The sequence below is a fragment of the Lissotriton helveticus genome, chromosome 6 (genome assembly GCF_964261635.1).
Source record: "Lissotriton helveticus chromosome 6, aLisHel1.1, whole genome shotgun sequence".
Taxonomy (NCBI): domain Eukaryota; kingdom Metazoa; phylum Chordata; class Amphibia; order Caudata; family Salamandridae; genus Lissotriton; species Lissotriton helveticus.
In genome coordinates, this window is record NC_136067.1 from 897,700,210 (window position 1) to 897,723,396 (window position 23,187).

Below are 23,187 nucleotides of genomic sequence, written 5' to 3' on the forward strand. Positions count from 1 at the left end.
ACAACCGCCAAACTCCAGAAGAGACTCCAGCGGATCCAGAACACCTCAGCACGACTCATCCTGGACATCCCCCGCCGCAGCCACATCTCCGGACACCTGAGAGACCTGCACTGGCTCCCGGTCAACAAGAGAATCACCTTCCGGCTCCTCACCCACGCACACAAAGCCCTACACAACCAAGGCCCAGGATACCTCAACAGCCGCCTCAACTTCTACCCTCCCTAATGCCAGCTTCGATCGACCAGCCACGCCCTCGCCGCCGTCCCTCGCATCCGAAGAGCCACCACAGGAGGAAGGTCCTTCTCCTACCTGGCCGCCAAGACTTGGAGCTCCCTTCCGACCCACATCCGCCTGACCCAAGACCACCTCGCCTTCAGGAAGCAACTCAAGACCTGGCTGTTCGAACAGTAGCGGACCCCCCCCACCCCCCCCAGCGCCTTGAGACCCCCCGGGTGAGTAGTGCGCTATATAAATGCTTTGATTGATTGATTGATTGATTGATTGATGTGCTTAATCCAGCACTTATTTATAAATGTAAGAATTTTTTGGATGAAAGATATTGCACTCCATTATCAGTCAAAATTGCCCCTGGAAAAATTTCTCTGATAAAAATATTTGTCAAACAATCAAATACACTTCTGATAGTTGGGACACTAATTGGTTCAACTTCACCCACCTAAGCAAATGGTCAGTTAGAACAATTAAATACTTGGATAGCTGCCAAAATCTGAAAAAGTCCTAAAAAATCAAGTCCTAGATTCTGCCGTGCTCTGTTTGGCAAAGCAACAAAGGATTCCACAGTACCCTCAGTGGCTAACACCTTTTCGCCTCTTCGCACGTTAAACACATCTTGATCAACTCATCAATTTCCTCATCCACTGTTGGCCACCAGAAATGATTTCATATTTTCCTTTTGGTAATAGTTGGCCCAAAATGACCACTATGGGTGTTGATATAACTTTTTGCCAAAAACATTCTGCTGGTACCAAATTGTTCCCCCTCACAGGCTTATCCCCCTCAATGGACAACTCATATGAACACTTGCAAATCAGCTGAGACTGTGTTTTCCTTAGGCCATCCCATTTTAGTCAAAGTCATCACTTCACTCAAAATCGTATCTTTATTACTGCATCCACCTATTCGTTCTCTTCCACACACATATTAATGTCATTGATGCAAGCCTCAAAACACTCTTCAATTTCTGTCTCTGAATCTTGCTCCTCAACATCCCCAATAGGTAGTCTAGATAACCAGTCTGCTCTACAATTCTTCCCTCCCGGAAATACTCAATGTTAAAGATGAACTCTAAACGTATGGCAGAAAGTCTTGCAATATGAGCTGTAGCCATTTCAGTTTCTTGCCAGACAAAATGTCCACCAAAGGGTGATGATCAGTTTTCAAAACAAATGGCCTGCTCCATAATAGTGCCTAAATGTTTCCACACTCCACAAATACGAAGAAGCTCTTTCTTGATTACAGAATATTTCTGTTCCACTTGGTGTAGTGTTCTTGAGGCAAACTCTATTGTGCTTTGATGTACACCATCATATTGTGATAAAACAGCTCCTAAGCCTACCTTCCACAAATAGTTGCAATGCTGGTGCTTTTATAATTTATTTTTTGAACTTTTGGAATATATCCTCATGTGCATCAGACCACACATTTCATTTGATAAGCTTTATTCGATTTGTAAAAACAGAATCATAAAAGCATACAAGAAGTAACACATTTGAAAATTTATTCCAGTGCATAATCAATAAGTACATTAAAAACAATGTTTAAAAATATACGATACATTATAAAAAGGTAAAAAATCTAGGGAGACCAAAAGTGTTGCAACAAGTCCATAGTGGCGTTCATTGTAGTAATTTACACAATCCATAGACTTTGCCCATTCCAAATCATATAGGATTTAAATCGTATTTCTAGATCTAACAATCGCCCTCAGAAAAGTGGATACAACTGCAATGGTGTGTGCGTTATCTAAACACTTTAGTTTATCGTATGCTCCTCTACAGGTTCGCAGGCCCCATAATACAAGTAAGGTTTTTAACAATCTGACCCTCAGGTGACTATAAAAAGTACAGAAGAGTATGCAATGGATGTTTGACTGGTAAGAGATACTGTCACATGGGCAAAGTCTATCCTCTCTAGACCAGTCATTGCAATGGGGGAAGCTAGTTATTCTAAAAAAGGTATCTGTGCGAAACCGGGTCAAAAGCATGCAGTTAAAAGGGGGTTGTTCAATCAAAAGATACAATTGTATCCCCTTAGTGGGAGTAATCAGGTGGTGTTCCATGACCGTTCTCTTAGTTTTTTCCATCCGCCATCTTTTGGTCTCTAACGACCACATGCATCATTGTTGCCGTAAGAAATCGCAAAAGGCTATGCATTAAGAAATCGCAATTTTTTTTGCGATTTCTTACAATTCCTATATTGCGATTCACATTTTGCGAATCGCAATTAAGGAATCCCTTCCCATTGATTCCTATGGGCCTAGAGGCCCATAGGAATGAATGGGAAGTCATTCTCAATTTGCGATTAGCAATTTGCGAATCGCAAATTGAGAATGCAATTTCAAGGGTGCAAAGGACCCCCCCTGCACCACTGAAATTTTACTTTACACACACATGCCCCAAGGGCATGTGTGTGTGTAAAATGAAACTTTCAAAAATGCACTTTTGTCCACTTTTTAAAATTTTCGCAAATTACCATGAAGGTCAACTTCATGGTAATTTACCTCTCCCTATTTGCGAATTCGCAAATTTAAAATGTTCATGCATTGCATTTAAGAAATCTCAAATTGCGATTTCTTAAATGCCATCGCTTTTTTAGAAACCGCAACATCATTGTGATTTCTAAAATTGCGAAAAACATGATGCATCCAAATTTTGTCAATTGCATTCGCAAACGGACGAAAATTGTGATTCGCACCGTTTGCGAATGCAATTGACAATGATGCATGTGGGCATACTGTCTGGGTTTGAAAAATATTCAGGATGGCCAATATCATTCAGTAGGTCTTTGACATAACTGAATCATTTGATGTTACCAACTCCATCTAGCAGTCTATCAGTACATCTCTATTCAAGCCGGTCTCTGGATTAACCCAGACATTGTGCCACAGCAAAACAGGGGAAGATTTGATAATATCTGTAATGTAGGGCAAAGCTAATTCGTTATGTGCTACATAAGTTGCAGTGCTCTTTGGAACAGCCAATAAGTAGCAAAGAAAACGGTTTTCAATGCGTTGAATAGAATCCACCTGATCAATCCCCCAGAGGCCTGCCCCATATGTACCAGTCGGGATACATTTAGCCCTGTAAACTTGAAGCAGTTCTCTGACTGGTCTCCCGCCTAGCTTTTTTGCAAAATTTATCAGGGCACCCGTGGCTCTGGAAAACGCGAGCCCCCTGGCGGTTACAGCTGGTTGCCATGAACCCTTTCTCTCGAAATGTATACCAAGGTAACAGAATCTGTCAAGAAGCTCCACTCTTCTACCATCCAAAACAATTGGGCAAGGTACCCTTCTATTCTTAGTTCCGCATGACATGGTATATGTTTTAGAAACATTCACACGGAGGCCTCTAATTTTCTTAACTCAGAAAAATTTTCCATCGCTCTTTGCAGACCAACCCTTGTCTGGGACATGATTGCTGCGTCGTCCGCGTAAAGGAGTATTGGAATAGATATCCCGTTTACTGTGGGGTAGTCATGATAGTCTTCAGTAAGATAGCCCCCTACTTTGTTGATGTATAAAGTAAAGAGCAGGGGTGCTGGAATGCACCCCTGTCTTACTCCTCTATGGATCTGGAACATGTCGGAGCACTCACCCCTCCTGCCGCATCTGACACGAGCACCTGCCCCATTGTAAAGCTCCTTAATAAACATAAGAATTTGATTATCTAGACCAATTTCAGATAGTGTTAGCCAAAGCAGCTCGTGGTCCACACAGTCAAATGCGGAACTTAAGTCTACATAGGTTACAAAAAGATTTCTTTTTTTGGCGTGAATGTATTTGGCTGTTGTTAAAGCCAGATTTAGTCTCTGCTCAATGGTTCCTTTTCCGGCCCTGAAGCCATATTGTAGGTTGGAGATGGTATCTTGCTCTTCCAACCAAACCTGCATTTTGTTTAGGATGATTCTGCCTGCTACCTTCATGAGACCATCAAGTAAAGAAATTAGTCGGTAGCAGGCAGGATCATTCCTGTCTCCCTTCTTAAAGATCTGGACTACAATTGCCTCCGGCCAGGTAGGGATAAATCCTATGTTGTTTAAGGAGTTGAGCACGTTGGTCAGTATGGGTGCCCATAGATCAATCATAGACTTGAATATATCTATTGGGACACAGTCCGGCCCCGGAGCCTTCCCGGACGGGCTTTCTTTGAGTGCCCTAATCACTTCCTCATAACGGAACTGGATCTCCAGCGGAAAAGAGCTTCTCAAAGTATATTCCGCCAGAGTCTCCGGATCCTTAGGCGTTAGCCCTGGGAGATCAGTCTTATTAGATAGGCCTTCAAAGTGTTTAACCCAGGTTTCTGCTGGGATGGCTAGGTCAATTTGGGGTCCCTGACTGTTTTTTGCAAAAACGGGGCATTGACTGCCTTCCAAAAGGCTGTGTTGTCCTTCTTTTCTGAGGCTTCAGAAGAGCCAACCAAGCCATCGATTTTAACTCTTTCTTCCTACTAGTTATGGCAGCCCGGTAAGTGCGCCTGGCTGTCTGGATAGTTTCCCTAGACCTTGGGGAGGAATGAAGAGCTTTCTTTAAGGTGGCAAGCACCCTGGTGCAGCTCCCATTAAACCAACCCTGGCTCTCCTTTGGGGGATGGCAAGGCACTTTGGTTATTAAACTTTTTATTCCGGAACAGATTTTTATAAAGGAAGCAACGATAGTTTGGTGGTCATCCTCAATATGGAGGCAATTTGAAATGTCCTCAAAAGTGTTTCCCACAAGTGTTTGGATGAAATTTGTAGGCACCACCTTGTCCCATTTGATACAATACCAATTTCTGCCCGCTAACCTGGGTGTTACATTATATAAAATATTATTAGTTGGTCTTGGGGTAGAATCATTGGACTTCAGGATCACAGAGATAGGGTAATGATCGCTAAGGGCGGTGTCTAAGGTGTCCCAGTTATGGACAGCCCCTACATATCTGGATGATAAAAGTATGAAGTCAATGATTGAGTTGCAGCCCCTCCCATTAAAGGTGGATCTAATTGGTTTATTTGGGATGCAGAGCTCATTGACAAATGACAGGATGAAGTGGGAGGAAATGGAGTTGAGGAGCTCCCCAAGTTTCGAGTGAGTGAAATGACTCGGACCCCCTCGTTAAAATCCCCCATCCCACACACGCCTGCCGTGCCTCAGGGACAGAGAGGGCAATTGAAATCCCCTACCCATAGCAAGGTCATGTCTCCTGCCATCTGCTCCTCGATTTTTATGAGGTTTGACAAAAGTTTTTTTATTACATGCTTTATCAAAGCAGAGGGAATGTTGTTATAAAAATTTACCAATATCATGTTTTGTAGGGATCCCCAAGAAGTTACTAATATTTGGAAAAATTCATCAGTTAAGAACTTTACATGTCGGGATCCAACAGTGGATGAAATGTAGGTACACAAGCCCCCCTTGTGTCTGCCACTTTAGCTGGGCATAGCTGGGGTATGGAATGTTTTGTACCCCAAAATGTGTTGTTCCTTTTTGGCCCACGTTTCTTGAACACATACAATGCTATGCTTTAATGCCACTGCTCGCCATATTGGATTGTTGATTTTATCAGACAGACCCGCCACGTTCCAGCTAATAATACTGCTGCAAGATGGCGATTCCGTGGTGGAGGCATTGTTTGTGCCACTAGGTATGGCAGTTACTAAAATTCCCTGTAAGGAAGCCAGACTGGTAGGAAGTTGGTGCCCCACACCATTAGCGGTTTCAGCAGGGGAATTAGGGACCATACTTGCTGTCAGCGAATGTGTGGTGCCCATATCTTTAGTTTTATGGATATTATTTAAGGGGCAACTAGCCTGATTATGCTTGCATTTATTATTACAGTTTTCCTTGGATGTAAATTTGAGGATGCTGATATCAGAGCTTCCTTCGGCAAGAGACCTCATGGAAATGGATGGCAAGAGACCTCATGGAAATGGATGACCACACAAATGTGGCTCCCTTTTTAAATTGTGATCTGAAACATTCAGTGTTCTTAGTGAAATCTTTCAAAAAAACTCACATAAAATTCACACATCACTAATAAAGATAACTATTGTTCTTTTTTCCTGAAGCAGGAGCTTTCAAAATGTTTTTAACCAGACTTTGTTTAGGTTTGACTCCATGCTCTGGTAAAATCCATCCCACATATTCTATTTCCCTGCTTTTGAAAACACATTTGTACCTTCTTAACTTCACACTCCTCTTTTCTAAAATGCCCAAAACTTCCCCCAGAATAATATTATATTCTACTTCAGTACTTGAAAAGATCAGAATGTCATCTTGGACTACTACTAAGTGAGAATTGTCCTGAAACATTTCTGATCAATCTGTAAACCAGCTGCCACCGATGCCAGACCAAAAGGTAACATGCAAAAATGGAAATAATCCAGCAGGATTAACAAATGCAGTCAAATGGCAAGACTGGGTGTCTTATTCTACCTGATGATATGAAGCTTTCAAATCTAATTTGGTGAACGAGCTGGAGCACCACCTTTTTATTGTTAAATCCTGAATCCTTGGCAACGTAAAATTATTTACCCAAATACCTTCATTCAGACTCCTCAACTGGACACACATATCCTTGCCAAAACAATGAGAGATAACCTAGGATTTGTATCAAACTTTTCAATGATGCTTTGTTCACACAAATCTCCCAACAGCTTTGACAATTTCTTCCTGTCACTCAGGCGTATATTACGCTTTTTAGCCTTTACAGCCACTGCGCTCTACTTGACTTTTATGGTGTGATGAAAATCTGTGATCTTCCATATGCGATCTTGAAAAACCCTTTCAAATGTGATTTTCCACGCACCTTTGATGTTGCCAGTGTTCCTAAGTCAATCTACCTCTTTCCTATCATTACAAACAAGTTTGTCACATACAAGGTTAATAGTTAAATTTAGTTCAGCTTTGTTTAACCATCCTAGGACATTAATCTCCTTTTCGGCCACATAAACCTTTCTGTGAATGGCATCAAACAAATACTCCACGGAAAGCCCAAAAATACCCAATAAGATCTGTCTTGCTTCCTTAAAGAGCCATTGTCATCACATCAGGAAGATGCTGTTTCTTATCATTCCACAATTGATTGAATTTGTCTTGTGACCTAATGTAAAGGCGCGCACCTGTACCTACTAAAAAATTGATCTCCACCTGTCAGGATTCCTGCCACAGTTCACCTCTCTTGACTATCACAATAAACCAGCATGACTTATATCATTCCTCCCAATCACAACTATACAAACTGTCACTTTTGTGTTGCCAGTATCCCCATCAGCCCTCCTCTGCTCCTTCCAACAGAGTGACTGCTTGATTCCTTATCCCCCCTACACAACTTGCCAGCAACGGGATGCATTCCCTTCCCTGGGACATTCATGCACCTAAGACTTGAACATGTAGGTGTTTTACTCAGAGCGTGGAGCTCACTCTTATCTCCTGTAACTCCACACAAAGCCTGTTCTGCTCAGCCCAATAAAGATAAAATGAAACCTCCTTTGTGTTCCCATCTGGCCCAGACCTCCTGTAGTGTTTGTCTCCATAGACGCTGAGAGGGTTCCTGCTTTTAAAAGGGATGGTACCAACATGACTAATTAAGATCAAAATATTTCATTTGGCACCAGCATGGAACGTCCTTTTGCTTTTCTGGTAAATGAGAAGTGATAGACCTGGTATTTTTTGGCATGGTTTTCCCTTGCGTTTTGCTCTCTGAGCTCCTGTTTTGACTGTATGCTGAACTTCATTTTTTGCTGGCTTTAGAACTTTGCACCTTTTCACTGATGACCAGTACTAAATTGCTAGTGCTCTGTGGCTAAAATGTAATGACAAGTGGTCAGTCCTCTAATGTGGCAGCTGGCAGGGATAATATGTGGTGGAAATCTCATCATTGTCTGAATTTTACGTTTGCTCTAAAATTGGAAAGATTTACGTTACCACTGGGCTCTTAACCAGGCCAAGTGCTAAGCTAGATTCTAGTAATAACTTATTTTTAGATAAGCACTCCCAGCCATCTATTATAAGGGCATTGCAAGCATGTGAGGTGTTCCGAGACCATACAGAGAAACAAGGGAGAAGATAAATTGCATTTTGAAGGTCATGGGACTCCGAGATGACTTGCAATATCCGTCTGAAGTATGCTGGGTACTTTATTTCATATAATCACTCTTCCCCAAAAAACTCTTACATCCTTGATGTGTCAGTCATTCATATGAGATAGGATGTTTCCAGACATGAAGAAGCTGTATTGCAAATTAAACCCAGTAGAAAGCACTTAGGGTACCATTACGATGGCGGGTAAACAAAATTGAATGCGGGACCGTCTGCCAGGGGAGCGGCGGTCCTGCACCTGCAATTAGGATACCACCGCCACCGTGGCGGTGGCATCCCCCATTCCCAGCATTGTGGTGGGCGGTGCTCACAGCAACGCCCACCACAATGCTGGGAATGCATGTTGTGCATTGGCATGCACAAGGTGACAGGCAACGTGCGGTGCCAGCCACCTTGTCCATGCCAATGCAGTGGGGTACCATAGGTACCCCCTTTTGCACCCCCCACTCCCCCAATATCGTGGAGGCCTGCTACGGGCCCCCAACAGCAAAGACCGCATGCCTTTCCATGGCAGCAACGTCACCATGGAATGGCTCATGTCCGCTCTCATCATAATATGGATGGCGGTGTCTTACAGACACGCCACCATATTGTGGCAGTTTTCTGCCCAGTCGACCAGCGTCCGCCGCAGACCCCCCAGCCATTCTAATGCGGCGGGGTGATTCATGGACGGATGGCGGGCAGATCGCCCCCGCAGGGCCGGCGGGACGATCCGCCTGCCATCCTAATGAGCCCCTTAGATAGTATTTGCAAAAAGATAAAAGAATCAGCTTAATGTAAGTCAGATTAAAGAAACTGCATCTCAGAATTTGTGGAAACAGGCTTAGAGCTTCCTCCTTCCTATAATTACCTAAAGCATGCAAAAAATAAATATGTTTTTATAAATATCACCATTCTGCTGATCCCTGTTTGTTTGGAAAAACACACCAGAAGAAGGAAAATATGTGTTTCCTTGTTGTTTAAATTGCAGCTTTAATTATTCTCTTTCCTCTCAGCCCCTGGCTTATGCAGCAGGCATTGTGATGTCAGAACTCAACTGTAGTAACTTATTAGAGTTGAACAGGTTTGTCATTTCTTACTTATAGACGACTAGAGTTGTCACAGTTTGCCTATAATGATGAAATTAGAGACAGGCTTTTATACGGAGATTGCAGGCCCCCATGTATTATATAGCACTTCATCAAACATTTCTAACCGTTTTAAATGCCAGGTATTCTTACTGTTACACGATATATTGAAACTCATTTTATGCAGTCTTTTCGCATCTTTTAAGAGAAGAAAATTCCAAAATAAATTTGGTTGCTTTGCTGGTGTCGAAACAGTGAGGCAGAAGAGACTCGTGTGTCTTTATTAATTGTTAAAAGCCTAGTGCAATAGGCATTTTTGTTGTCACAAAGCGTGGAATTCATAAAATTAGGGACAGCACCTTCCAATTGAGTCGGCATTAGGGGGATCAGAGGGCGTTCAAAAGACCCCTGCGGGATCCTCTGATGCCATTCTCTCGATGTAAACTTTTTTTCCCAAAGTAGCCACTGTTTCTTGGTGGACAAGGTTGGCTTCTAAAAATAACATATATCCATGTCCAGAGATAGAGATCTGCTGTATCAAATTCGCCACTAGAGTGCAACCTGGCCTAGGAACATCAGGCCCTAAGTTTGTGATTTCACGGGTAGAAACAAATATTTGCATTGCAGTTCTTGCTGACGCTTGGCCTTTGACCCTACATTATTTATTGCCACACAGCTCGAGATATCACGTAAATATTGTTCAGAATTATTAACCAACATCCATTCCTGGAAATAGACGTGCATTGTTGAATTAATACCAGAACAAAACTCAGGAGCTCAATTACACAGACCCATGCCAAGTTTGATTTACGCCCAGACCAAGGTCTTGTTGGATCCCCTTCAACATAAAAGTAGCCATCTTGGAAGCAAAATATCCACCCCTGCGCCAAGGTAGGCGTGGAAAACAGCCATAATTGTGTTTTGAAGGCAGTGCACTCTCCTTGGCCTGGTACACTGCACTTGCTACACTATTAACAGCCAACCCCCTATGCCGAGGCGAGCCTAAAAACAGCAAAGATTGCACGTGTCGCAGGTGGGGTGGGGGCTTGGCCAAAGGTTGATAACGCTGCAGAACTAGAATTGGCGTGATGCCATCTAAACCATGTTGTGCCAGTCCCTCTGTGTGCCAGCGCTCTGTGGCTTATCCTCAGTTCACTCCAGCGTTGCCAAGCAGCTGCGACGTTTGGAATCAGGTAAGACAACATTAACTTTAAACTTTATATGTACAAACTAACATTGCATTGCTGAGACATTAGATAAGGAGAAGGTAACTCACTGGAGTGAGACAAGAGACAGCCGATTGCATTAAGTTTATTTCGATTTGCAAGATTAGTTAAAACCATAGTAAACATTCACAATAAAAAGAGCACCCGGTATTAAAAAAAGACAGTATCAATTAGATTACAAACATACCTTTGACAAGTAAAAAGTATACACATAACATGATAAAAAAATATTTTAAAAAGTAGCAGCAAAAAGCCTCATTCATAATAGCAGCTGCGGGAGATAATATATCATTCAGTTTCTAAAAGATACCAATATCAGGATACAATGCACACTGGCATTAACAATATAGTTGCAAAAACCCTATTCATAATAGCAGCCATGGGAGTTTCAAATTAAAATTCAAAAATTCTTTATTGTTTTAGTTAGTTAAAACTATAGCAATATGCTATAGATAATTATACTAAATTTAAAAGAATTATACAAAACTAGCAGCCCGTCCGGACGTTATCCGGGTATGAAATAGAATGTGTGTAATGTGTGTATTTGGCAAGGGCAATTTATTTTAAAATCTCGCGGTAGGCAACATTTTTTGTTTCATTAGAATAGGGACGGAGAAAGCCCAGCTGCAGCCCTGGTTGATGTCAGCAGGGGCGTGTAATTGGTGTAGTGATCCGCCGCCTGAGCCTGGCTACAGCCCTGCTTGATGTTAGCAGGCGCGTGTAATGTCGTTGAATGAGAGAGTTATCAGCCGCAGGTAAATCCGTTTAAGAGAGAGTTGAGTGACAGCGAGTAGGAGAGGCTGCAGGAATTGTCTCCGTAGACACGCTCATTTGCGTGTTCCCCCGCTTGAGGCCCAGATGCAGGCCTGTTTGATGTTAGCAGGCGCGTGTTCCCCCGCTTGAGGCCCAGCTGCCGCCCTGGATGATGTTATCAGACGCGTGTAATTAGTGTACTGATCCGCCGCCTGAGCCTGGCTAGAGCCCTGGTTGTTGGTAGCAGGCACGTATAATTTCGTTGAATGAGAGAGTTCAGTAACAGCGCGCAGGAGAGGCTGCTGTAACGTTACTTATCAGGCCTCCAGGTGAACGCGTTTGTCACGCCCCCAGCACTCGGCCACAGCAGACGATCTTCTGATTAATGTACGACCCGCATGGCATGAAGGGCGGAACGTAGCACACGCCCCGAGCGTTTCTCACGCCCCCAGCGTGCCCCTTGATGCGACGCAATTGCGTTCACATGGCATGAAGGCGGGACACACGCCCCCAGTGTTTCTCACGCCCCCAGCGTGCCCCTTGATGCTACTCAGTAACGTAATTGGCGTTTGTATGTACGACTCACATGGCATGAAGGGTGGACACACGCCCCCAGCGTTTGTCACACCCCCAGCGTTTGTCACGCCCACAGCCCACGATGTGATGGCCGTACCACACGCCCCCAGCGTTAGTCATGCCCCCAGCCCACGCCCACAGCACAACGCAGACACGCCCACAAGGGACTACTTTGCTGGCACGGTTCTTTTACCTTTTAAATGTATAGAGGAGTGGGCCTAACGGCTAAGACGCTCGACCTCGGACCTGGGGATCTGGGTTCGAGTCTTGGTAACAACGCCAAACATCCTGTGATTCTGGGCAAATCACTTAATCTCCCCGTGCCTAACAAAAATGAATGTGTGTCCTCATGTAACGTAACTGGTGCTATGTAAAACGCTCTGATACCTGATTCAGTTCGGGTCAAGTTCTTGCTATACAAAACCCTGCAAAAAAATATATATATATGGTAGCTGTCTGCATAGCCTATGTCCTTCTGCTGCAACTGCCCTTTCCAACGCTTTATTGGGTGTTGTGATTGTCAAAGGTTTGGGCTCTCTCTTTATAATATTAGTATGGATATATATGTATTTTTTTAAACATCAATTGATTCACAGTACATTGGTTACACAGCTCATTTAAACGTTAAAAGTGACAGAATGCAATAAAATCAGGACACAGTAGTCTGTTTTATGAAGCACAGTCTCCGAGGGGACCTGACTGGGTTAACGCCTCAATTCACAGGACTTTTCAGCATATTGATGATGAAACATCTTTAAAACGGGTCAGGTCTGGAAGAGGACTATTGTGAAATATGTGCCCTCCAATTTGCTTTTCTGTGACCGCTCTTAACTAATTTTTCATGCAGGGTTAAAAATTTCACCACGTTACAATTGAGCTGTGGATCATTTGGATAGAGTCATTTTAATATTGCTGCTCTACGGGTGCGAATACCACTTATATTAAAATATTTTTTCAATAACCACAGGCGATATGGTTTTAGGTTAGGGCAGACGCAAATTAAATGTATTAGATCCTGCTTGGGTGCTCCTTAAAGACTGCATGCCTTCGTGCCATTGTATTGGTCATGGTCATACAGTCATGGGAGATACTGGAAAGCTCAGACACATGCTCAGTAAAAGTGCAGTGCTAAACAGAACCTACAGAAGTGCGAGAACCCTTTGTCTGTATATAAAAAAGTTAAAGAGCAAGATGTGCATGTTCCAGCTGGCAAAAGGGTCACCCGGTCCATTTCGAAGGGGACCATGCCCAGCATAGTGGAAGGGGGTTTGCTCTCAAGTTGTAACATTTTTAAGCATTGATAAGGCAATTGTCATAAACTTAATACATCTTACCATCAGTTGACTAGAGTAACCTTTCAGACATCAATTACTGCGGTTTTGCAGACCCTTATGCTTAACTGCCTGAAAATTGGAAGAAGATAATTACCGCTAGTCTAGGTGAACATAAAAATGGGCACAAGCATAAAACGCGTAAAAGTGTCTCCTGCATATAACAACATCCCCTACAAGTAACGTTTGAGGTTCCAGTCAGACAGCCACATTTGCATGCTTTGAGTGGAAGTAAGCCGAACCTCGGTGCATTCGTTAGAGTAAAGTTTATAGGAAGCGACAAGGACGCCGGACGAGATAGTGGTTGCTATGGATACATTTTCAGGTCAGCATAATTCTTGATGTTAATAGAGAGCAAGTCCTCATGAGGTGACAAGAGCCTCGCTTGCTTTATTAGTAGTTTTTACATACCTTTTGAAGGCAAAGCGATCTTCAAAAGGTCTCTTGCAACCAGGTGGTCTCTGGCTTCCTGGATAAACTTGTAGGAGTCAGATTGTAGATCCTTGGTAATGTCCAACAGGAGTTTTTTAATGGCCCCTGCTCAGCTAATGCAAGCTTGTAGCACATGGATAAAAAGATGTCGAACAATGCTTTGTTTTGTTGAACTAGGTTGATCTCCAAACAGACCTGAGCATGTGCAGAGCATGCTGTTGCTTGAATAAGTACCTGTAACGTTGGCATTGAGCCCAGTCTAGCCGGCTTTTAAGCTGTGGGCATTCATTTGCTTTCAATGACTTTGCAGATTGCTGTCAAATCAAGGTCACTGAGGTTTCGAAGTAGTCGATGAAAAGCAAAATTCATGGCCTTGGCTGATGTTTCTAGAGCCTCAATATGCGGGGTAGGAAGGCGGCATTTAATGACCCAGACCCCTGGGTACTTGATGATAGGTTAGCTTTCAACTTCTGGGCATTATATACCAAGTACTTTTTTTGTTTTTCTTATTCTTGAAGACTGTGATCTTAGTTTTCAATGTGTTAATACTGAGTTTATTTCACTCTCAGTACTCGGCCAAAGTTGATAAGGCCTTTTCTCGCAGTACTCGGCCAAAGTTAATAAGGCCTTTGACGACCAATTGCAGTTTGATCCGTAAGTGTTGTATTATTGGCATATTGTAAGAACTACACCTTTTTTCCTTGGAGTTTTATTGGGAACCAGATTGTAATGGTAGTGAGAGCCCTCTTCCAGAGGAGTAGATTGCACTTGAAAACAGGTATCAAACTGAAAGGAGAAGCCATAACTTTAGTAGAATAATGGGGTGGGCTCCTTTGGCATTTGCCATAAATGTTCTTTTGTGATATTAAAAATAGTGAGAGTTCAAAATAAAATATTCCTCTAAGATTATATCTAAAGCATGGTTCTATAATGTTTATCACTATCAAAGGTTAGACATAGCTTTTGCTGCCTATCGTAAGCATATTTAAATAGGCAGTTGTATTGGTTACCATTATCAAATTTGTTAGATAAGTTAGCGTGCTAAATATTAATTCTATGCTATCTGAAAGTTGTAAACCTCTGTGAATTCCTATTGTCTCTGCTTAATCTTATATCATTCTTTCTTTTCACATTTTCATTTCATCTTTCCAGTTTTCTCTGAATATATGATGTTACACCGCAAACAATTACAACGCATGCTTTTATAACACGTTTTTTACATCGCATGATTTTACAACGCATGTCATTACAATGCATTTTTTAAAAGTACCATTACAACGCATTCCATTACAACACATACATTACAACTCATAATACTTTTAGGGCAACAGTAGGGTAAGTGTTGGATAGTGTAGGGGAAACAATTACTATTCCCAATCCAGTGAGTGCACAGTAGGGAAAGTGTTGGATAGTGTAGGGGTCAAAATTACTATTATCATCTACCCCAAAACCCATACCTACCCTAAAACCAAAAAATCTCCATTACTTACCTTAATATGCACTGTAATTGCATGCGCTGTAATGGTATCCGTTGTAATGGCATGCATTGGAGTTATATGTGTTGTAATGGAATGTGTTGTAACAGTTGTGTTGGAATAGCAGTGCAATGTAATGACTGCGTTGTAATGGATGTTTCGCGTTTTCTCTTTCTATGACTTCTCTCCTTATTACTCTTTAATTTGTTAACGGACGGTTTTTCCTTAATTTAAATCTTTTTTGTTTCCCTATCCCTTCCTTCTCTCTCTCACTCTCTTCTGTCTCTTCCTCTCCTCCCTGATAACATTTGACAAAGTATAAACAGATGTAGTGTTACATTAAGGTTTACTATTCATGTTGACTTAAATTATATTTCATTGTTTTGAGTTCGGAGCAAACACAGACACTCTACCCCAGTCACAAATCGGGGTTAAATCCATCATCATTCTTTAGCTCACTTCGCAACACCATTTCAGGCACAGCTATATGCAAATCAGTCTTGACCCAGTGCCTCAAGGAAACAGTCCGTCCCGAACTGCCGAGCCATGTCTGTGACTGGGGTGAGTGTATAAAACTTGTCAGCACTCCATCCATCATCTCCTTGTGTTTGCTTTGTTCGCCCTAAGTTGACAGGGTATGCCCATATGGGTGGAGAGACAAAATATCGAAATTAAAATATCGATATACAATAATATCGATGTTTTAATTTCGATGGTATGGAATATCGATGTGCAATAATATCGATAGACAGAATATCGATATTAAGGTATGTATGTAACTAATATTGAAATTTTGTTTAGTGTTATGTATTTTATTATGTTGTTTATATGTTTGTTAACCCCTTAAGTGCTGCCGTCGGCCAACGGTCGTCACGGGCACTACCTCCCCAGTGCTGCGTGCGACCGCTGGACGTCCAGTTCAGCACTGGATAATGGACAGCGCAGCACTGGGGAGGTTTGTTTACTAGCTCCCAAGTGGTTAAATATGTTTTTGAATGTATGTTTAGAAATTAGTAACTTTGATTACATTTAGCGTTTTAGTATCAGAGCGGGTTGTCGGTTTATAGGGGAATAGGGTGGGAAGTAATTTAATTATAATTAATTAATTAATCATTTTTAAAAATATTTTTGATTAATAAATAATTATTAATTAATAATTAATTGGTAATTACTTTGTATTATTTAGTTAATTGAATTAATTATAGTTAATGTAGTAGTATTTATTATTTTTTTTATTGTTAATTAATAATTAATTGGTAATTAATTATTATTAATTAGTTAATTAAATTCATTAGAGTTAATGTAGTAATGTTTATTATGGTTTGTTATTGTTAAATAATGATTAATTGGTAATTAATTATTATTAATTAGTTAATTAAATTAATTAGAGTTAATGTGCTAATATTTTAAATTTTTTGTTATTGTTAATTAATAATTAATTGGTAATTAATTATTATTAAGTGGTTAAATGACAATTACATTTTTTATGTGATTTATTTATGTGTAGTGGGTTGTGTGTTTATAGGGGAATAGGGTGTGACATAATTAAATTAAATTAATTAAAGAGATTGTATTCATTTATTGGTATTTATTGTTAATTAATTGGTAATTAATATCTGTTAATTAGCTAATATACATCCATTTAATAATAATAATTGTTATTATTTGATTAATTGATATTTATATTAATTGTGTTTTTTTGTATGTGTAGTGTGTTGTGTGTTAAAGGGGGAGTAGTGTGGGAAGTAATTTTTACCCCCATGCTATCCAACGCTTTCCCTACTGTTGCACCCTCTGGAGTGGGAATAGTAATTTTTACCCCTACACTATCCAACGCTTTCCCTACTGCTGCACCCACTGGAGTGGGAATAGTAATTGTTACCCCTACGCTATCCAACGCTTTCCCTACTGTTGCACCCTCTGGAGTGGGAATAGTAATTTTTACCCCTACGCTATCCAACGCTTTCCCTACTGTTGCACCCTCTGGAGTGGGAATAGTAATTTTTACCCCTACGCTATCCAACGCTTTCCCTACTGTGGTAAATAAATTATTTACACTATCATAATTTCTATAAATATCAAAAGGGTCAAGCATAAATGAGGAGCAGAGTCCGTGGTGTTAGAGTCAATGGGCTTTATTGCATTAACTCGAGTTAAAGGAGAGCTCCAGCACCAAGCGGGCACAGGAGAGTTCTGCACTTTATTCACAGAGTACAATATTTATACATTCTTTGCATACATAGGGAGGAGCCCTCCAAGCAGAAGGAAAGAAAAAGATATGAGCATGTAGGCGTTCACTGTAATGAGTCATAGGTGGGTGGGTGCATAGAGGGGGCAGCAAGGTCAGCTAAAACTCGCACTGCCTGTTTGCGTAACTTTATCAGACCCTTCCACGAGGGCTGTTTCCTTTCTGTTGGTTAGGGAGGGCCCTGTGTGTCAGAGTGACTAGCATGTCTGGTCTTATCTCTAGCTCGGGGCAGCATGCAGATTGCTCTCATCTGTAGAAGTGTTGCTGCTTCATACTAGCAGTTGGTTTGGCCCTTCCTGTCCACACCCCTTGTGTAACTGTCTTGGAGGTTTCCCTTGACATGGGCCTCACTTATCTCTGAGAGCCGACAGCAAAACTGGGCCTTATCTCTGCAGATGGGCTTCTGCTCGGCACCTGCTCGGGCCGGAATGCAGCTTTATCAGGTCGACCCTTGTTTGACACTGTTAAGACACCCCGGGCTGGGCCTCTTCTCCGTGACTGCTCAAAAAATATCTAATGTGCTGCAGAGAAATGTAACGTGTGCCTTTTTCAGGGTCAGGCATGGAGGGGCCTGGTGACAGAGAAATAAGGCCTCTGAATGTGAAGTAATGCAGGGGTTTTTATTCAACATGGCAGATGGTGAGAGGGTAGCGCGTGGGGGCACAAATACATATAAATATGTAATTTTCTTCACTACTATTGCACCCTCTGGAGTGGGAATAGTAATTTTTACCCCCACGCTATCCAACGCTTTCCCTACTGTTGCACCCTTTGGAGTGGGAATAGTAATTTTTACCCCTACGCTATCCAACGCTTTCCCTACTGTTGCACCCTTTGGAGTGGGAATAGTAATTTTTACCCCTACGCTATCCGATGCTTTCCCTACTGTTGCACTCTCTGGAGTGGGAATAGTAATTTTTACCCCTACGCTATCCAACGCTTTTCCTACTGTTGCACTCTCTGGAGTGGGAATAGTAATTTTTACCCCTACGCTATCCAACGCTTTCCCTACTGTTGCACCCTCTGGAGTGGGAATAGTAATTTTTACCCCCACGCTATCCAACGCTTTCCCTACTGTTGCACCCTTTGGAGTGGAAATAGTAATTTTTACTTCTACGCTATCCAACGCTTTCCCTACTGTTGCACCCTTTGGAGTGGGAATAGTAATTTTTACCCCTACGCTATCCGATGCTTTCCCTACTGTTGCACTCTCTGGAGTGGGAATAGTAATTTTTACCCCTACGCTATCCAACGCTTTCCCTAGTGTTGCACCCTCTGGAGTGGGAATAGTAATTTTTACCCCTACGCTATCCAACGCTTTTCCTACTGTTGCAATATGTGGAGTAAGTATATATATTAATTTATATGTAGAGTTTTTAATTTAATTTAAATGTATATGTATTAGTTATTATTTTTTAAATATGTGTTAATGTTTATATTTATAATTTGTTAAATTATATGTATTTTTTAATTATTTTTACATTATTATTAATACATTTAAAGAAACGATATTTTTAACTTCGATATTTTTGTACTACGATATTTTTTTCTCGATATTTTTGTACTTACCTTTATGTAGATAGAACTCCGATATTTTTGATGTCGATATTTTTGTATGTCTATATTCTGTCTGTTGATATTATGTCATAGATTCCCCAGATGTGGGTCCCTTGCTCACTTTTGCCTCTGGATTCAAGCTATCCTGGCGGATGAGGGCTGTTAGCCTGAAACCGGTCCCAGGATGCTTGTTTACGGACTAGGGAAGACATGGCTTGGCAGTTTGGGCTGGACTGTTTGAAGGAGCGTCAAGTCACAAACAGAGACATTGCATCCTATCACTGATATGGGCCTACGTTCCAAAATATGGAGTCTAAAAAGGTTCAGCTGTCAGAAAGTGTAATGCATTGCCCATGCACCACAGGACTAGCAATGTGTTGGATGTAGAGCTGATCTTCCAATATATATTATCCTGCCTGCAGACAAAAGATAGTCATAGCCCCTCATACCTAGGGTACCAGATTAACACTCATCATGAGCACTGATATTTTGTATATTTTTAAATCAACCCCAGATCCAAAGATTAGCTTCTGAAAAACAAAATTATTATCGAATGGGCCTCATGACATGTTGGCCTGCCATGCAATATCGTGTTCATGAAAATGTCAGCAAGAACGCTTTGGCCAAAATGATCCCCATTATCCTGTTATGCATGCTGGAATCTCAGGACTGGGTGGTCAGACCCTTGCCATGTGGGTTAGAGGAAAGGGCCTCCACTTGGTGCAGTGCTGCCCTACGTGTAATGACAGTTTGGTAGCAATACCTGGTGTACTTGATGCAACTGTTAAGAAGAAAAATAAAGTAAGCAAGGGATGTAACCACCTAGTATATCATTGCAGCAGACTTAGCTAGAACCAACATATTCAAACATTGTACTACTTTACTGCACGTGTAAATCTGAAGGAAGCAAATACACTTTGCCCTGGTACAGATTAGAGAATATTATTTACTCTAAGGTGATGAGGAGAAAATAGATTGCAGAACTACTGCAATACATTTCAATGAAGAGTGGCATGGGACCTAATTAAAAGAAGGAAATAGGCCTACGTTTGCTTTGCTGCAGTTTAAACCATGAAATACAGCAATAATAAAGGTTTAGTGGAGCCCTCAGGCCTAAGGGTCCCAGTACAACTGCACCTGCTGCACCAATGGGAGCTACGCCCCTGATACATTAATCAGCCAGTTTTGTGTGCGTCAATAAAACTAAAATAAAAAAACTACATAAAAACTAGGCGTCATTGATTTTCCATTATGGTTGCTATTTCTATAAGACTTTAAACATTTTTTTCCTCAAACATAGTGTAGTGTATTTCCTATATCCGTGATAGGCTCTGCACATTGAAATAATATACACTATAGTTTTGACATAGGCCTGAGGTCAGTATGTCTCTATAGAGTACATTAAACGTATTACTTGTGTGTGCCAACTAACTCAGAGGTCACTAGAAACTTCTCAAATAAATGAGAAGGGATTTGTTTCTGACAACTGCATTAACATGACAACTTTGTTTCCCTTTAGAATCGGAACAGTCTCAGAATCGTGGAAACAATAGATAACAGTTTCACTCAGTCAATCGTGCATGCTTAGTTTCTACAGAGTTACACAGAAAAAGATAGACAGGCATTTCAAAAAAGGGTTTATTGAACAGTCTTATTTCTTGTGCAAGAGATATGAACTGCTACAATCGTAAGACAGAATGCGAAGTATAATACGTACAGCGTTAGCAGTAAGATAAAATAATACTGCAATAGCATGGTTTGAAGCTATTAACAGATATTCATAAAAATACATACATAAATAACACAGGCTAAAATGTGCATACTCATCTGATGCTTCTAGCGAGTTCTACCCCAGTGTACCTAACCTAAGTGTAGTACGAGGTAAGGAGTAGGTGTGTTTGTCTATAATCTAGTTTAACTATAGTTGCCAAGATTTGCCAAAAGTCCCTCTAGGTTCTAGTCCGCTCCATACCTTAGAATGAGTGAGGTTGGAATCTCTTTCCGAGTCTCGATCTCTATCACCCCGCAAGGGGAGTCAGAAACACTGGAGCTGGATTCTCTGAAAGGAGGATGACAGCATCTGGTCAGAGCATCAGGCGGGGACTTGACTTCCTTCCGAACTTGCCATGGAGAGCTGCGTCGTGCAAGTAGGCAGCCGAACCGTGGTTTGCCATGGTAAGGAAGGTATATTTACACCTTGAAGGTGTTTAGGAATGCCAGTATTGACGTAACAGTCGGGCAGAAGAATGTCATGAATAAACCCCTAAGGAATAGATGTTTATGCATAATAAATGAGTTCTTGGAGAAATCAATATCCAAGCAAGGGGAAGTCCTAAAGGCTTAAGAGTCTGGTTTTCCAAGAACTCGTTGTGACGTAGATGAACGGATGTAGGTGGCCATGCCTGTATTTGGTTAGCATGGATAATGCCTAAATAAGGGTAGGATTTCTATGCCTAAATATGGGCAATGCGAATTGTGCCTACATAAGGCTCTCATCATCACAACCCTGCATTTGGATCATTTTTATTCCAAAGAATAAAAGCAATAATCATTAGACCAACAAAAGTGAATATTCAAATAGAGCTATTTTTAACCTTTTGACTTCTGTTGACCCCTTCGATACACTACAGGAAGCACAGGACACTCCCATAAGCAAATTCTATAATTTGAACCTCAAACAATATACAAATATATAGAAACAAGTCTATATCAAATAAATATTCAAGATGTGACATATATTATTTAATTCATTTGAATGGGAAGGCTGGAGGTTTTCAATATTTGGTTTTATTTCTAAAAGAGCAAGTGACATGCATATTGCAGTGTCCTTTTTTGTACTGAGGGCCGGATTCATCAATGTTTCCTAAACGAGATGCACTGCAGCAAGACAACTTGCTGTGCTGCGTGAAAGGAAGAGGACAGCACTTAGCTACCCCTGGGTGAAAATGCGCTCTACAAGTTCATAATAACATAACATAATATAACAGTAATGCGCCATATTAACCAATATATGGCACATTCCTGCTCTCTGCCTGTGCTGGGGCATAATCTGCTCCCTAGCGCCAATGCAGGCACCCTTGCGCCATGGTGCAAGGGTGCCTGCTTTACAGGCAGGATTGTTTATGTGCAGGAAGGTACATGTTCCTGCACAAAATAATCTTTAGAGGTTTTTACTCTTTCTAAGTGTGCTGCAGAATGCAGATATTGCTTCTCATTGTCCCTCTATCAGTAAGCCATGCCATTTTGATGCATTCTCAAGTTTGGCAGTCTTGGTAAACTAGGAAATGTGGCAAAATCCATGGGTGGAAGCATGAGAATGGAAACACCCATGCACCACCCATGGAGCGCCTTCCCAGGGCACAGTAATGCAATGCAGGGACTTGCAATGCCTTGAGTTACTCCACATTTGCCAATCAAAGCAGAGCCACACAAGGACGCCTTATGTTGCTTGGTAAATCTGACTTAAGTATTGTGTTGCCCTTTCAACACCATGCTTGATGCTAGGGTAACACAGTTTGATGATAAATCCTGAATGCATGCTCTTTTTGTCAGTGCATACCAATCTATTATTTGGAGCTGCAAATTGTTCCTACTACATTCTGTTGGGTGTATTTGTGCTGCTCCTGGGAATCAAGCTAAGGATACCAATTTAATATTTAGCCTTCAATTTCAAATTACTTCACATTTAGAGAGCATTTAAAAATGTGTAGTTGAACAATTTTCTTTCCATGTATTAATTGTATCAATTTATTAAACAAAGTGTTACCACTGTTTAGTCATGAACCCCCATAGGTTAAGAATCACTGTTCTAATAGTTGTCTTGAAGTAAATCTCTTGCTATGATCTGCAGTGTTCAAAAGTGCAGTAACGTTTCTACCACTGCTCTATTCCATATTTATCAAAAGGAGATTTTCAAGGGCTTCAACTTGGTGCATAATTCTCTCTTATCCTGAAACTGGGGAGCAGTGGTGTTTATTTTAAATGGTGATGCCTTTGGGATCTATAATAAGAAAGATGAATCTTCACACTTTTTTCTCAATATATTCTGAATAGGTTGTTTGGCTATCAATGTAATCTCTCTTGCTCAAGTATGATGTTGTCTCATCAAAGAACAAACCTATTAGCTTGTTATGTTTTTAATGTTTACTATAGTAGAGCAGAGCAAAATGGAGGAAAGAATTTCTCAGCACTTAAACAGTCCAAAG

The 23,187-nt window shown here is 41.2% G+C and overlaps 1 protein-coding gene across 2 annotated transcripts in view; it reads left to right on the plus strand.

Annotated features, from left to right (window-relative positions):
* The first annotated feature begins 10,143 nt into the window (after window positions 1-10,143).
* The window catches only part of LOC144763182 (amine sulfotransferase-like), a 370,815-nt gene continuing 357,771 nt past the window's right edge, over window positions 10,144-23,187 (plus strand). Inside the window, exon 1 of one of the 2 annotated variants that reach the window (XM_078648528.1) lies at window positions 10,144-10,577. In XM_078648528.1, coding sequence (XP_078504654.1) covers window positions 10,487-10,577 — 91 coding nt within the window. In that variant the 5' untranslated portion in view covers window positions 10,144-10,486. The remainder of the gene's footprint in view (window positions 10,578-23,187) is intronic. The other variant, XM_078648530.1, reaches the window with a different exon arrangement.